At 39.6% G+C, this 17,804-nt stretch overlaps 1 protein-coding gene across 3 annotated transcripts in view; it reads right to left on the bottom strand.

The window, feature by feature from the left end:
- cobl (cordon-bleu WH2 repeat protein) overlaps positions 1-17,804 on the bottom strand; it is a 52,540-nt gene that overhangs the window by 24,512 nt on the left and 10,224 nt on the right. For 2 of the 3 annotated variants that reach the window (XM_069143221.1, XM_069143223.1), the window contains exons 3-9: positions 15,669-15,866; positions 12,353-12,563; positions 10,306-10,534; positions 9,109-9,153; positions 8,260-8,348; positions 7,826-7,897; positions 2,587-2,769 (exon numbers count right to left, since the gene is read on the bottom strand). In XM_069143221.1, the coding sequence (XP_068999322.1) occupies positions 2,587-2,769; positions 7,826-7,897; positions 8,260-8,348; positions 9,109-9,153; positions 10,306-10,534; positions 12,353-12,563; positions 15,669-15,866 (1,027 nt within the window). The remainder of the gene's footprint in view (positions 1-2,586; positions 2,770-7,825; positions 7,898-8,259; positions 8,349-9,108; positions 9,154-10,305; positions 10,535-12,352; positions 12,564-15,668; positions 15,867-17,804) is intronic. The other variant, XM_069143222.1, reaches the window with a different exon arrangement.

Raw genomic sequence — 17,804 nt, 5'->3', positions numbered from 1 at the left:
AAAAAAAAAAAAAATCCTAATTTTGTCATTGATGTTAATCTAAGTATGGTCGTACTATGATTTAAATGACTGCCCTTAGTGATCTCTGCCCATCTGATGGCTATTTGAAGCCATTTAGCTTCGTTATAACGATCTCATCATTCTTATAGCTTATATTGCGATGTCAGTGTCCATTACTGTGTCTTGCAAGTCATAATTAGTTGAGTACCTAAGCTTGTTCGGCGCAGAGGGAGGTCTATAATGAGGACAGTCATCACAGAGAGCTGTCCTCAGATGACCTGCTATCATGTACCTAATCCTCCTCTCTCTCAAACACACATACATGTAGGTGGAGTAGATTGTAAAGCAAACAAGCAAACCGCAGAATTGAGAAAATGTTTTTCAAGTCTGAGTCAGTAAAATCCAACAAAAACAGCAAAAAATAATCACTGCATTTGACAATTGTTTGTGTGTGCATTCTGCAAGGCGAGCTGGGTCACTTCCTTAACAAATATAAGTTATGGCGTGACATCTGTTTTTATTGGAGCCAGAACTTTTACAAGATGATGCGCTGTTCTACTGACAAGAAAAGTGTGCCAATTTCTGCTCTTGTAGCTTTATACCGCCTCCAGCAACTACAATGCCAAATTTCACCTAAATTGGAAAGTACAACTTCTGATTGTGATGGGATTTAATTTGACATGTACAATTGTTCCACAGTTTCAAGTCATGCAGAGCTCTTTAATGCCAATGCCCCTGAGAAACTGCCCTGATAAGACCTAGCTGCTATGGCACTCCTCACTGTCATGAAACTAAATCCTTTTTAATCACATTCACACAACAAATGCAGGCCAAGCATGTTGCTAATCTTTGAACACCTCACACTTCTTGCCGTGTCCTCAGATGATGCTTAAAAAGTCGATAATTTAGACCTTCCATCCCTTCTTATTTTAGTCAATCAATATGCTGACCATCTAAATGTTTAGAAATGCACATGAATCAGTTCACGGATTCCACTTCTTACAGCGAGCTCATCTGTTATTACAGCATGTTTGGAAAACTCTGATACTTGTTGCCATAAGGCTGAACTGTCGATAAGACCAGCTGAACACATCTCAAAGCATGTCCTCAATTTTCTGCTCAACAAGAAACACTGGAAAACAGAGGGGCGAAACATGAGGTGTTCTGCACCACAGTATGACCTTGCAATGTGTGGACATGCATAGACGTAGGTGAGACATTGTGCTACGAAAAGGGAACAGTTCAGAGAAGGCATACGAGGGAGATGGAGAAATCTAATATTAGACCAGTCATCAAATCCTCAGATAACCTTCTCAACTCCTGTCCTGTCTAGCTGCCCTTGTGAGTCCCAGTGGTGTCTGAGTATTTCAAGCTCCGGTGTCTGTCATAACTCTTAATCTGACAGGTGGACAGATAAATTACTGTCTCTGTCTGCTCAACTACAATTTGTGATACTAAAAATAATCAAAGCAGCTATAAGGAGCTTCTTAATAGAGTCACAATGCACTGCCAAAAGTAGAGAAGAAATATCAAACATCTATAATTTGTTGATGTAATGAATGCAAGGAAGGAAACACAAATTCAGAATTTTAGCCAACTATAATCTCATATTTACTCCTTCTGAAATGTTCCCTTGCCAAGAAACTGGTAAATTTGCTCCACCATTATGAATTAAACGTATAGAAGAGGAAGACAGAGGGTTGAATATTTTGGTTTAGGTGTGATTTTTTTGACTTTAGGAATCAGGGATTAATTCAGACATTACATGTTTTTGTAGCATTATTTACTTTTAGTGCTTGACTCATTACTAATTACTTTAAAGAACAAGAGACAGTGTGAATCAGACCTTTCAGGCTTGTATTTGCAGCACCTTCAATAACTACTCCCATCATTTCTTAGAAATGTTTCCTGCTCCTTCACGCTCTGCTTATTTTAGTTAATTAAGCTAAAGAGGATAACACCATTTTCCATGTTATGTTGAGAACAAAACTGCTGCTGGATAACATCCATCAAGAACAGTGGCTCCTCGAAATAAACAAAACCTATTATCAAAGGGAGGGACGAAGGATGTTGGTTGCTAAACAACATTTCCCAGCATGCTGCCATAACACCATAATGAGACTGCAGGGAACTGTTGCTCCAATTTAGGCAACACAGGCCACTTTTACATTGAGGTCAAAACAGCCAAAGCAAAGGCTGTATGACAGATTGCAGGATTTAAATGTACTTCTTCAGGTCAATCATGAAAGCTGGGGGATTCAAATATTTTACAGGATTGGGACCTTTTCTAAAGTGCAAAAACTGGATTGCTTTTGGGATTTATGTGTTTAACCAGTACATCTTCATACAATAATCAATTCATGTGTGTGTATTTTCATGTGCATGCCAGGGCAAGATTTTGTGTTACCCCAGATGGTATGAATTAGTGCTTTGGCACTCTGAACATACTTCACAATTCAAAACTGGAAAATACCTGGGATGATCCATAAAGATATTGTTTTCTAGTTTGTGGTATGCATCATTTCCTTCAAGTGTCTAAATTTGAGCAAAACATACAAATTCAAAACAGAACCTTTATCCCCTCACCTGATAGCTCTCAAAGCTAGTGTGTCCCATGCTGGGTGTCGGGGCCCCAGGTGGTATGGGGGCCCTCCTCTTCTTGGTGTCAGCCTTGGGAGACATCCTGAGGATATTCATGACCGACTGAGACTGGCCCAAGGTGCTGGGGCGATCCTCCACGCTGGGGACCCCTGACACTGTGGACAGACCCTGTGGGTAACATGAAGAATAAAAGGGGGTGAAGTGACACTGTCAGATATATGTAAGGATACATATGAACAATTGTGTTTATTTATGAGCTTCAAGTATATTTTGCAATCAGTGTCAAGTGAGCCAGGCATACGTCCACTGAGTTTTAGTTATATAAATATATTATGTAGCTGTTGTACCACCCGAGACTGAATTGCGTTCAAGTTTTGAAGGATCAGTCAGAGCTGACTTGATCAAAAATCAAATTTATGCTAGGCTCATCCAACATGTTAGGTACCAAATTTGAAGAAGACTGGAGAGCTGAAAAACATAGTTAACCAAACTTTTGAGACCGCATTCAATTTAAAGCTGTTACACAATGAGATACCCCACTAACTATCAAACAAAAGCATTGGCAGGGCCCACATCACTGACAGTGTTGACTTCAAGCGTTAAGTTTAGGGTAAAAAGCTGACAGTTGTATTGTTAATATACAAATCCAGACACATTTAAAAAAAAACCAAAAAAAAAAACATGCACATTCTAAGCATGCAATGGCTGGGCACATTTCTGAGGAATGGAGTCCATTCTTTAGTCATGACAATTATTGCAACATTTATTTGATCAAACTGAAAGTGCAACCACATTTTCAAAGGGTGGCTGCTCCTGACTAAAGCTTTGAAACCAAAATGGTTTTCGATATCTGATCAAAGAGATCCTAAAGTGCTCCTGAAAATCTAAACCTTCCCGTGACACAAAGGGAGCACCAAACCTCGGCTCACAGCCCCATGATCGAAGAAAAGAAAAGTGCTTTAAAGCAGATTAATTGATGAGTTCAGACAATGCCTGGACACAACATAAAAGCAGCGTGAAAAGGAACATAAAGTTCAGGTCATTAGGATTAATTGGGCTTAAGGTTAGAACATCTCAGTGGGGAAGGATGGGAAAGGAACACTACATCTGAAAAAAGCCATGAGGAGAGAGGTCTTACATGTGCCGACACTCTCCCCCCCCCCCCATTTTTAAATATCTTTACACGGTTGACATTTAGATTTTTCGGGGAAAAACTGCTGCTCTTCATTGAAGTTAATGAGAGAAGAAGGAGAGAAATGGATACCCAGAATACACTCATACATTTTGTACCTTTGAGCATGCATGTGGACAGCATCCACAAGGACTGCACATTTCCATTTACACATTACAACCCAAAGAATGCGTGAAAAAAGAACAATATTTTCAGAAACTACCGCCTATATGGAGAATATTGTATCGTTTATTTCTGTGCAGTATCATGTATCAGTAGATGGGAACATAGGAAGGAGTGAGTGACAGCTACCCACTTTTTCTAGTCTTACTTTCTTGCAGGGTTTTAGCACTCCCTGTTAGCTATAATCAAGTTAACGCGAAGTATGTCTGCGATTAATTCAAAACCCCAAAGTGAAATTAGCACATTAACATGCAAAAAAGAACGACACTATAAAATATTTATTACCAGTCAGTTCTGTCAGTTTTTTTTAACTGTTGTTCACTGTGCGATGTGACTGACACATCCAAGCACTGACGGAGTGAGAGCAGGGTGAGGGGGAGGCGTGGCAGACGGCTGACAAAATAGACAGAAAAGGAATGTTGGAAGAGAAGACTGATGTAATTTCCATTTGGAAACCTTAAAAAAAACAAAACTGAGCATGCCTTCAGCTCACCAAAAATATAATGTTCAAAGCAGAAAATTCACATGAACTCTGTTTGACTTTTTCACCTGCTCTCTTCTACTTCTTCGCTCTGGTAAACAATCTGAAATCTGTCAAAACAGCGAGAAAGGAAAATAGAACAAAATGTACTCCGGCATCTGGGGAGAACCCAAGCTTACAGTGCATTCATAATTACAAAGTGACAAGCAGAAAATGAACCTATTCAACCTTTGCATAACTAGGATCATGGCTTACATGCTGTATCTCCTGACTTCCTTTCAGTGCTTTAAGGATTTACCTACTACAAACCACACGTGCAAATATTGAAAAAAATGGATATGAAGAGTGTAAACAACAAATAACATACATTATACCAATTAAAATTGTCAGAATCATTTCCTACTAATCATTCTCAAAGTTAGTCTTACTTCAGTATAGAAAATAATCCTCTTATACCTATGAACAAGGAGTACTAGTTATTGTTTTAAATTATTTAGAAGACTTACAAGATTAGCTGAACACATTCTATTGTAAAATGAAATACAATAGAGATCAGTCTGTTTCACCTTCGACCAAACACTGATGTGTGTGTGTGTGTGTGTGTGTGTGTGTGTGTGTGTGTGTGTGTGTGTGTGTGTGTGTGTGTGTGTGTGTAACCTGTAACCAACCCAAAATCAACGTCATGATGTATTAATGGACATTTGTACAAAAACTGTTGATTGTGATTTTAGAAAGAGCAGGAGTTTGGACATTGGTCTGTAAATATCGAGGAATGAATAATCTACAATATATTCTCTTTAATAATGTCTGGACAGCTGCATGTTTAAAAGACTGTGGAAGAAGGCCAGTTGCCAGAGAGAAATTGATGACTGACAGAATGCTGGAGACAATATTTCCAAACACTTCTTTAAAGACTTAAGTATAGTTTGTAGAATCACATCGAGGGAGCAGATGGAGGTCTTCATAGAAGATATAATGTGATGAAGTTCAGGCAGAGTGATGGCATTCAGGGAGCAGATGGATAGACTACTCACAGATTCTAGCTAAGATGTCAAGTACTTTATCTGTAAACAAAATGAAGGAAATCCTCATATTTAGTTGAGGAAGCAGTGGAGGAGATGACAGAATATAACTCAGTAAAAAGTACCCTGGGATTATGACCCTTTTTGCTGACAAGATCAATGAAGTAATGTGATGTGGCATTTTTGACAGATGGCTTGTTTTCATCCCAGAGATCTATCGGAAAAATCTTAATTTCCATCTCTCTGCATGCTCTCCTTATTTCTTTGATATTAGCATTATTAGGACATGGCAGAGGCAAATGAAGCTGTCAAAATCAGAGAAGAAAAATATTGTGATTTGGGACGAACTTAGGAAGAGAAGATTGGAAAATTCACTGGAAAAGAATATAGGCTTCAGGGTATGCTGAACATCAGTTTGTGTAAAATCATTTCATGTATAGTCCTGCTTATCTGTCAGCAAATCATTCACTGACGAGTGATATCAGAGCTTTGAGGTAAAAAAAAAAAAGAAGAAGGTTAGACAGTTGTGAGGCTCAAAAATTGTCACCCAACTGCATTTCATTGCTGCAGCTAGGCGGTTAAAAACTAGATGACCTTCCTAAAAACTATCTTATCCTCATGTATAAGTGGGACCAAAGTCTTGCCAAACTGAAAATGGTTAGGACTGATATATACTTGACAAATTTGGGCCTTGATCTCTTAAGATCTTAAAAAATTTAAAAAATTTAAAAAAAATTTCCCTGTCAGCACTGCCCTCATATAATGCTCTCTGTCCATGTTAGTGTTTAAAGACCACACACACACTTCCACTGAGGCACACAGTAGTTCAGCCTCTAATGAACAATTAGAGATAAGAGGCTGGGCTTTTAGTGCTAATGTAGCCAAGGTAGGGTAATCTGATGCCTTCGGGCTGATAACACTGTCTATATACGTGTGCGTGTGTGTGTGTGTGTGTGTGTGTGTGTGTGTGTGTGTGTGTGTTTTCTTGTGTGCACAAATGTATGTGTGTGGTCTGATAACAGTCCCTGGCTGAGAAACAATCATATCAGAGAGAAAAAGCCCAGCCGCATTAAAGCCCACTGGAAAGGGTGATATAGCTGTGAAAAAGCTAAATGAATAAATCTAAAACTTGGCGGCCACTACCTTTGATACAGTTCAAGGTTTTAAAAATATTATAATATTTCACATCAAACAAAAGGCCTTGTGCTTCTGCTGCAATGTTTTTTTTCCTTTTCACTTCCCTATCTTCCTTCATTGTTGTTATTTCTTTCAAACCACACTGAACTATTTGAAGAAAGATATGTAGTCAGGAGCATCTGATGAAAGTATTAAAAAGAGGGTGACAGCTTAGACCTGGAGGAGGAAGATGATAAGGGTGACAATGCTCAGTGTTGAAGAAAACACAAAGAACAAAGGGGTAGAAGGGTGGAGTCCAACCAGAAGCTCTGAGCTCAGAGGGACAGTGAACTGAACAAGAGGGAGCCAGGCAGTGTGTTTCGAGTTAATACGATCAAATGCCATTTTGATTGAGTTATGGCTATAAAAAGGTGGAGCGATGCTTAATGCAGTGTCTAAATGTGGTAAATCTGGTTTACACTAGAGTGGTTGTGGGGAGTATGATCTCGGATAGAAACACTCTACATTAAGTTGTCAATGTTTATTATAATCAAAAAAGCTACTTTAGAGCTACAGTACAATTATGAATGATTTGTTCAAAACCCCCAACCACCCAACCCTTTTGTGGGTTGCAGTCGGTTGTGATTTTCCTGAAATCTGGTCATCACTAGTCACATAAACTGCTGTAGTTGGATCCTTCTGGGTCATTGATTACTACCCGAGACCACACATACACTCACGCATTCAAACTGACTAAGAGCTTTATCTATAATACTATTCCTTATAGTTATCTTATCATTTAGTGCTGATATGTAGGAAAGAAAAGGTAATGGGTGTCAGACGTCCAAGCAGCACTATGCTCCTCTATGGACCTGTGATGAAGAGGGCCAGGACTGTCTGCTGACGAATCTTCTGGAGACAGTTGCTGCCCTCTGGAGGACATCAGCACACATGACCACAACTCAACAAAGAATATAGAAGACCAACGGTGACCCATTCTGTGATGGCCAAATTCCTGTGTAGTTCAAACTGGCTTAGTTATTTCAAATTGTAACTTTATGACTCAGCTTGCGCTTGTTTTTTGTGATGTTGTTACTGGTTAGTATTACATTTACATGTGCATATATTATTCTGTCCGCCCATTAAATATGATTGGAATGGTTCAGTAACGAGATAAAATGAGATCATAATCAATCAAATCCCACTTTGATTTCACCTTTGGCCAGTGTGAGTTGTGTTAGTAATACTTACATGAGATTGTATGTCTGTATTTTGGATTATTTTATCATCACAGTCATCCATGTCCATTGATGTAGTCTCTGTCTGCAAATGGAAGGCACAGCTAACATGTAGCATTCAACTGTTCAGCCATGCATTTAGCTTGCCTCAGCTATCAGTTTGATTAAGTGTGAGCAGCATGCGTTACGTAAGGTTAGTTTGTAAATGATTCCTCAGTTTTCATGGTACTTGTGCAATGAGTCACTGCTAAACTTTGTGGACAGTTACAATGACACAATAATTCCAAAGTAACATTGGGTATATATGACCAAAACAATCTTTGACTCTGAATCGTAATGGGACTCTGTTGGGACAAAACTGAAAGACTGGGTGAAACAACATAAATGCAGTTCTTGAGTAAATCCAGCACAATCCCAAAAAACGGTAACGGTAATCTGGAGTTTTACCTTGGATTTCCTCCTGCTGAACTGGAAAATACCCAGCAGGCCTTTCTTCTCTGGTCTTCCCAAACTGGTAGTACTGGAGTGAATCGATTCTACGAAAATATAAGGAAAAGAGAGAGAGATAATCTCAGCAACTCATTTTAAATGTGAGGGGATCAGAAGATCATACTGAAAAAGAGTTTACAAGCGATGACAAATTATCTCTGCATGCATAGATTAATCAGGTTAACCACAACATTCACAGCAGTGAAAACTGGGAATTTATAATACACCTGCATGTAAACCAGTTTAGTTTGATTTCTTTGTAATTCCTTTGCTTTGCTTGATATTAAATAAACATAAATAAAGTGTCACGTGCACTTTTCCTGGTCATTTTAGAAAAGTCTGAATACTTAACGTTTCGTTCGGAAGGGCTGCTTCTGATTTTCATCAGCAGAGGGCGCTCTAGGTTTATTTTTCTCAAGGCCCACCTCTATCTAAACTTCACGATTTCCAGAGCAGTAAGTAAGAATGTGCACAATAACACTATTGGCTTGAAGACAGGTGAGGAAGTTAACAAACCATTTAGAAAAATCACAAGCTATACTACTCAGTTATTTGGGTTCTGAAAACAGCAGAGGCAAGCTAAGTTAATAAATCCTTTCAAGTTGACCCAGGTATCAAAATCACAACTTCAGCACATTAAACCACCGAATTCTTTCTTTGAAGATGGATGACTATCACGCTAACACACATGTACAGTGCAGTAACAAAGCAGGGTTAATAAGCAAGCAGCAGTTCATTGGGTTAAACAGCTACATGGATTTGAATGGGAGCAGCAACACTAACACAGACGTGACTTTTGACTAATACCTGAGTAGTTAAGAATAGGGGCAGAAGACATTTTCGGCTGGAAAACTAGAAAGAAACGGTTTAAAAACACAAAGTCAATAATGGATAACTGACCTGCATCACAAAAACATTATTAATCTGTTGTATTTGCACACTGGTACCACCAAAGTAAAGCTGGTAGTGTTTCAGCAGAGGAAGAAAAAAACTTTGTGCATTTGTGACAACTGTGGTTCTTACTTATAACAATAATAGTAAAACACGATGAATGTCTTTCAGGTAACCTGGCTGAATACCAAACTCACCATTACACAATAGTATTCGACCATAAAAATGACAATGTTCTAAAAGGACACGCTTTTCCTTTAAGATCACTTTGTGACAAGAAAAGTATGTGCACATATCAGTGGGTGTGGAACATCACCATAGTAATGAACCACAATATCACATCATAGATCATAAGTCAACTTCTGACTTGATAATGGATGACAAAGTCTAATTATCATACTCCTGGAATAAAATATATTAACCAAAGTTGGTTAAGCTCAACACATTATACTGAACATAAACTCAAATATTTACACATTTTACTGCTGAATATAATTGATTGCTAATGTGAGGCTTATTACACTGGAAGCATTTTCATGAGCTACTACGCGTGTTGTTTGTGTGCAATCCAGTTACACTGAACAAACTTTTTTGTTCCCTCTTCCTGAAAGCAACCACAAACAGGTAGGAGGTCAACAGGGCTCAGTATGTATATATTTGTTTTCTCCACCAAGGAGGTTATATTTTTTTGATATATGCATTCACACATTTTTACAAAAACCTTTCAATTTATTTATAACACATGCTATAACTGCTACTGATATTATGCATATCATTTTCAGGCCAACAGATGATAATATGACACAATAGGTGGGCAATCCAAAGCACCTATAATTAACTGCGATGATGTCCTGTATCTGCTTTAATTAGCTAACTAACATTAACCAGCACTTTCACAGAGCGTAAAACAGGGATGAACTCTATCCCTGGTAATTCATTGAATTCAACAAAATCAAATAAGCATGTAACTTATAAATGACTAAATTATATTATTATTACAAATGTCTATTATGGGTAATTCAGTTTAAATTATACAGAACGTAAAATGACAAATTGAAAAGTGACAGATCATCAACATTACTGTCAGGATGGCGTGGTTAAGGTTTACTGTACCTAGACTCTGATCATGAACGTAGAGCTCCTTGATCCCCAAGTCTGACAGAGATTTGTCCAGCGGTAACTCGTGACGACTGATGCTGTTCTTCAGGAGCAGCACGTGTGCAGGGTCGAACTCACACTTGTCGCAGATGACCGGTAGAAGAACCTGGAGTGGTACCGATGGGTTGACGCGTACCACAGCCTTCTGGCTGCCGTGGTAGTTCACCATCAAACGCACTGTTTTCTGACACAGAGGGGAGAATGGTGGAGAGAATTAGACACTATCGTTTAATAACTGGATGAGATAAAAAGCTAATTAGGGAGCACTATTTATCATTATCATGCAGTCGCACAACAGGTATCCTCTTAAAAAATATACTCCGTCTGGCAGTGAACCAGCAGGACAACAGGAGTGTACAAAGCTAAATAAAATGGAGGTCCTTTACAGGCTTCATCTAGAAAATATAGGTTCTTGTTGATGAAAGAAATAAAACAAAAACTGAAGCTTACTGACCGATCTAACACAGATTGAAGCAGTTCAATGACAAGCATCATAGTATCAACTAAAATGAAGGAACTACTGTCTGAAGAGACAGAGTAAATACATTCTCTAAAAATGGAATAACTAGAAACAACTTGTTTATAGAGAAACACGTCCAGACATTTAAAGACACTTCAGTAATGAGTAACTTAAGGTTAGACTTTGGTTTCTGACAAAAAAAAGGTACATTTATAGACTAAGGATGATGATGTCCTTGTGCATATGTGTGTGGACAAGCACATGATCTTGACGTGTCAACTGTAAGGCCAAATGAACTACCTCGGGCTCTATGGATAAGATATACTTGCAATTCATCATCAAGAATAAGCTTAATAAACCAAATATTAATCAAGTAACACTTGGTTGGATTCAAGGTTTACATCTTTTCAATTGTTGTTTGAGGATTTAGTCTATTTACTTCTGACAATGTTATACCTGATACTACATTTTATTGCATTTACTGAAATGGGTTTTATATATTTTTTTCCACCCCATTCATATCAATGACAGTAGATTCATCATTAGAAATGCCTCTGATTACATAACACAATAGAGTTCAACAGCACCACAAACTAAAGTATCCAAAGGTGGTTGGGTGTATCTAACTGGCAATTGAGTACACAGTGTTTCAGTCAACAATTTCATTTTAACTGCTGAGCGCGGTAGTATAATGAGAGGAGATAAAACAGAGAGGAGGAATGACTGACAGCTGTGTCTAAAAGGATCAGCCTCTGGCTGGAGGCCAGCTGGGGTCAAAGGGAGAGAGAGCAGCCAGTGAGCCCTGAGAAGAGCAGAGAAATAATGCATGGTAACTAAAGGTAAGGCACTCATCAAATATTCAAACTGTAGGAGGAGAGTGAAGGAGAGGCAGAGAAAGGGGAGAGAAAGAGACGGATCCTGAGGAGAAATATTAAGTTGAGATGAGCTAATAGTGAGCTGTAAAAACAGATGACATCAAGTAAGATCCATATAAGATCCAAACAGAAAAGGCACCCCTTGAACGAAAAACCAGAACATAAAAACTGACTCCAGTATGCTGGCCACTTTAATGCCATTAGTTAGTCCTACCTTAGCATGGGCCCTTATAGGTTTCACTGGCCTTGCTTTCTGCCAGCAGTCAATAGTAAAAGGTAGAGAGGGGAAGGAGAGGCATTACATAAGACTTAAGGGTAAAAAGCTATAGTTTATGCACACTGCAAAACTTTATTAAACTAGAGAATAACTGTTTCTCTGGCATTTTGGAGTGCTGTAATCAACACTGCTTCATGCAGAACAGAATAAAAACACGGATAACTTTGGGGAATTGTTTCTTTTCAAAATATTATAAAAAAAAATAAAAAAAAATTAAAAAAAAAATTTAAAATACAGGATAAATGTCTCTACAATCAAAACACACAAAAATATAAACCCGGCATAACAAACCAAATTTTTGTATGTTTTGAAAGTGCTGTGAAAGAATACGCAAATAACGTTACGTATAAAAAGATCCGGATCACATCGTCAGGCTCCACCGCAACTCACCTCTGGCACTTTTGGCGCTGGTCTGCGCACCACTTTCTCCTCCCAAACTTTCTCCTTGATGAGGACACAGGCCACGTTGAGGGAGCCCAGCAGTGCGTTAGGCTTGAACCCCAAAGGGTGGCCCTCTGGCGACAGAAGCTCCAAGCTGTGCAGCGCTGGATTCAGGTGATAGCGACTGCACAGCTCGACCAGCAGGTCCATCAGTGCTTTACTGAGAGAGGGAGAAAGAAAGGCAAGAGGGGCGAGAGGGAAAGTGTGTGTGTGTGTGTGTGTGTGTGTGTGTGTGTGTGTGTGTGTGTGTGTGTGTGTGTGTGTGTGTGTGTGTGTGTGTGTGTGTGTGTGTGGGGTGGGGGGGAAGACGAAGAACCACAGGAGGAGTTGGGGAGAGAAAAAGAGGGAGGAAGAGCAGAAGATAGGGTTACATAGCCTACCTACCCTCAGCTCTGGTAAAGAGAATTGAACAAAGCAAAGACACACTCTCACCTGACACACTTAGCATTGATAGACACGTGATAAGATTTCAAACTCAGTCATTTTCACAGACAAACTATAGATTGAGCAATGGCACTGATTTTGACATCAGTCAAATCAGATAAATGACAGTCAAAATAAATGACATTTTACACAAAAATGCCACACAAAATCAGTCATTATGAAGGAAAAAAAAAAAAAAAAAAAAAAAAAAAAAAAAAAAAAGTTCATTCTAGAAGTGTTAGGCAATATTTGGAACTGCTCTTTGAAAAACAGGTGAAAAATATCATATTATTTGTTTTAATTCTAACTTTTTCATGAGAATTGAAAACAAAGACTCAACAACACAAGACAGAGAAGCCTCATATGAAATACTGCAGATAAAATCCAGACAGCATCCCACAATAAAACCGCCATGCCAAAACACTGGTGTCGAGAAATAATGACTGTGCCATCTACTCATGTCCATTGTTTAGTGTATCTGTTTTGGGGAGGGAGGGGGCAGATGGGGAGGCTTATAGTACTACCTGTCAATCCTCAGATAAAGAAACCCAGAGACGGTCTCCAATGTTTTCTGGGAACGGCCAGATCAGATGACCGAACTGAGAGAGATACATACCACTACAAAGGACACCATTGACAATCACAAACACACCGTCACAGGCAAGTAAATGGGAAATCTGAAAGTGTGCAGTCAACAGACCCAGTGTCTGTGTATGCTTCTTAAGAGGATTTTGTCCACTTCATCCAAAACAAGTCAAGACACAATCCACCATCTGAAAAGGCTGATCCAATCTAGTACTAAATAAATCATCCATCTTCAACCTCCGTGTTTCACATAAAGATCATGTACAGTAGTACACATCTTAAATATACCATACATAAGGCATCTAGATAATTTTATACTGTGTGATACTGCAGTCATAAAAATGTCATCTTAAGTTCCAATATTAATCTAAATGTTGGCATGATATTAGTACAGAGAACAAACACAACCAGATAAAGAGTACATAGGTGAGTGGAAATAATGCATTATCTGGCTTAAGAAGTTCAGGTTGGGTTGGGGGATATTGACAGTTGGCTCCGCCCCCCTATTGCCAGCAGCTTCAGTCTGATTGTTGTCTGGAAACCCCTTTCACCACAGCAACCAGTGAGTGTGGCGAAGTGACGGTGAAGTCAAGCTTTTGTAGTTCCAACAATGGTGGCGGGTAGAGAGCTAGATAAAGCGATACAAATAGTGATAACAAAACTTGCAAATATTGAGGAATTGAGGCTGTAGTAAAAACATTGCCTTCAAATTTTTTTTTTAAAGCTTGCAATGGTCCTTTACCAACATGCCGTTGCACTCTGCTCACAGTGACGGAGGGTTCAAGCTCTCTTTGTAGCCAGGCAGCACTCTAGACGCTGCACCAAAACAAAACTTACGTTTCGAACAGCAAACACGTTACCCCAAAATGTAAGCGAAGAGGATGTCATAGACCAGGATGCATTTCACCATGACTCTGATATTCACAAGTTATTTATTTGAGTCAGAGTATAGACCGGAGAAATGCAGGGAGAGGCTGATGCTGTGGCTACGTTAGCTACGCAAGAGGATAAGGCCAGCAGGGACCATCCCGAGACCCGAGTAGCTGAGAGCAAACCGCGACTGGCAGGAGTTTAACCGGGAAAGAAATTCAGCCCTGGACTGAAAGCATGCTCACATGCGCGCCTCCAACAAACAGGCACACAGAGAGGGCCACTAAAGAGGCAGATAGGGCCAATAAAATCTTTACAGATTTCTTGATGGCCCACCAGCTCATCAATGTTGCAACCCACTGGGAGTTGTCCCGGTATGCCAGGTGGTTAGTAGTGGAAAAGACAAACTAAAACCAACATTTATATTTCTATTTTACCGTGTTTAAGTGTCGCATGATCAATTTATCAATGGATGGTGTTATGTACATTTAGCATCAGTGATTTATGACACTGATGCGTGTTTAAAACACCTCAGTCTTATCTTTTCTTTGACCAAATAAATAATCACACTATCAGGATCATATGTTAGGAAACGGTTTCAAACGGTGGCATTAAGGAAACCAGATATCTAACAGGTGACCACAATATGATTTGTCTGATATCAGATAAAAAAAAATAATAATAAAAAAAAAAATTTGCTACATACAACCAAGCAGAAACCCTGTGGCTACAATATCTACCAAAACTTTATAAAATACTTTCAAACAATATCAAGCAAATTGAAAAATACATTTGCATGCTTAAGTATGAAACATTCTCTTGTTAGTATATAAGTTTGAAAAACCGACTTACTTTTCTACTCTAGTGAGAAGTATCACAGACACCTGCTGGCCTTAAGTTTCTCTGACATTACTAAGAGAGTGCCTTGTTCTGTACCGGAGAGACATCCCTAATGTTCTGTCCTAAAAGAGAGAACCTCATTAGGGACATGGAGCTTTAGCGGGTCAGCCGTCGTCTCTCTGGGACAAAGCTTGTGTTGAAGCGGGGAATGGGACCCCTTGATGGGGCCCCACTCACACGGCAACAAGCAAAACAGACTGAGCAGCAACAAACAGGTGTCCTACTGTTTGTCTCGAGACTGACCATCCACTCATAGAAACGTATTGCTCAATTAAGCATAAACTAACTTTATAGTCATCGATATGAATTCTAACATGCTGTATAGATGTGGATGTATGGACATCGTATATTCAAACAACACAGGATACATGAACAAAACACACATTTTACAAAGAAATGCAAGGGAAAAATAAGGCACACCGAAGAAAAGCAACTTAAAAACAGAGTGATTAAATATATGCTTGTGTTGCCCTCTCTTTCCTCTCACCTTCCATCCTCAGTCACAGAAGCCTGGTATCCCTGTGGTAAGGTTAACTGTAAATCCACAGTTGGCCTCAGTATGTTTTCCTTGGCGTCCATGCCTGATGTCCCTCCTCCCCCATCAGGTACAGAGTTCCTGAAGATGTGGCGTGGTGCAGGTTGAGGCACCTGTGGCAGAGGTGGGGCATGTGCCTTCATTCTCCTCCTGCACAAGGACAAAAGGGAATATTACCACGTTTTCCACATACAGTACAGTATGTTAGGGAGGGGGGAAAAAAATAAGCATTTATTTCATATAATGTACTTGATTATTACATCCAGTAATGAAACAATATGTCCTCCGTTGAACAAAACGCAACATTTTCAACCTTCTGACTCACTTATAAACTCTTAGGGAAACAAATTAAATGATATATAAATAGTTTTGCTTCTTCCGAGTCATTCTTGGTTTTCTTGAGTTCCGCCTTAGTTACACAACATGACAGCCAAATGAATACAACCCACTGCCATCACCTCAGGAGCAGCCCGAATACAAATGAGGACTTCAGTTTGTGACACAACCTCTCTCTTCATTTAGATTACGCAACAGTCTACAGATACTGATGAGGATCATTTTTGTTGTCGAGATGACCCAGCACTGAGCAGCTGTTTGTGAGACTCCTCTGAATAAAACTAATAGTGTCTGATAACGCCTTCTCTAAAAATCACTCCTAAATTCTCTAACTCGTAGTTTTGTGCCACATAATCGACGACTGATTTAAACAGAGGGAAATGCCCTACTACACCAGAAACAACACCCCTCATCAGATTTGATTTGACCTCTTGAATACGTGAAAAAAAATAATCAACAAACACTAAAATGTGAATATCAGGTTGCCTCAGTTGACACAGTCGCATGTTTTGTGAAAACAAGTACAACCTTCTGAGAAAATTTGACATGAACAGTTTGTATTTTTGTAGGGAGTCGTAACGTATTTCTTGTGCTCAGGTGCAGGCCTTACGTTATTTGGTGTGTTAAGTAAAACGTAAAAAAAAAAAAAAAAAAAAAAAATAGGCATGAATGCAAACCACACCCACACGTGACAGAGATGTCAATGACATGCCAGCAAGACAGCGCTATCTGTACGTCCGACATGGGCTCAACATAAACTGTACTCAGCCTGACGGAGACAGCTGACGAGACTGAAATCAAACACTTCATCCTCTCAACGAGAACAAATAGCTTTTCTATAGCACACATTTCTGCACACACACACTCTTTGCAAATATTAGCCTTTTGATAATAAAAGAAAAACTCACGTCAGAAACACTCCTTGTGCTGATTAAGTGTACAAACCCTGTTCCAAGGGATTCGGCACGCTCTCCGAGAGAACGTGTGCACGCGTTTATGAATTTTGTGATCCAGCGTTGTTCAATCCAGTGTTCTTCAAGGTGCGACTGCCCGGTGTGACGGCAAGAGCAGCATAGCGAAAGATGATTGCACGAGCACAGCGAGCGGACTCTTAACCTGGCTGAAGTTAACCATTAACAGCTACGTATATCAACTAACTCGGTCACCCGCGTGACCCATAGAGTCAATGACTCATTGTGCAATGCCGAGAGTGCTTTTCAATGGATGCATCATGGAAATGACAGACTATACTTAAGGGTTTAACATCAATGGTGATAATCTGGTTAAGTCAAATCATAGTGCAGATCATTTCTAATTAGTGCCTGGCTAAATGTGCACTCGCAAAATGTATGGTTTGCTCACTAGAAAATGATTTTCAAGAGCAAAATAGAGCCCCGTAAATATGCGAGATGTTTGTATATTCCTGTTGAGTCTGTGCCTTTGAAGGTAAACAGAACTGGTCTCTGTGGGACTGTGGGACTGGGCCCCGGCCAGGCCAACACAGTCAGCTAGTATCCTCCTTTCCCTCTCGCTTGCCGTTTGTCTCACCCGAACATTTCACTCTCCCTCTCTCTCTCTCTCTCTTTTTTCCTCTCCCGAACATGCACAAAAGACTCCTTTAGGAAAAGCCTGGTCTCCCACAGTGTTAGAATGAGCGTAAACAGAGAAAGAGTGGAAGAGTAAAGGAGAAGAGTGGAACGAAAAGCAGGAAACCCTGCTCGGCACAGGGGGGCAGTAAGTGCAGAGCTGTTA

Source organism: Embiotoca jacksoni, unplaced genomic scaffold (genome assembly GCF_022577435.1).
Source record: "Embiotoca jacksoni isolate LCO1_2020_lvr unplaced genomic scaffold, fEmbJac1.0.p SCAF_11, whole genome shotgun sequence".
Classification (NCBI taxonomy): Eukaryota; Metazoa; Chordata; class Actinopteri; family Embiotocidae; genus Embiotoca; species Embiotoca jacksoni.
The sequence above is the reverse complement of the archived record's forward strand: the minus strand, read 5'-3'. Positions and strand labels throughout refer to the sequence as shown.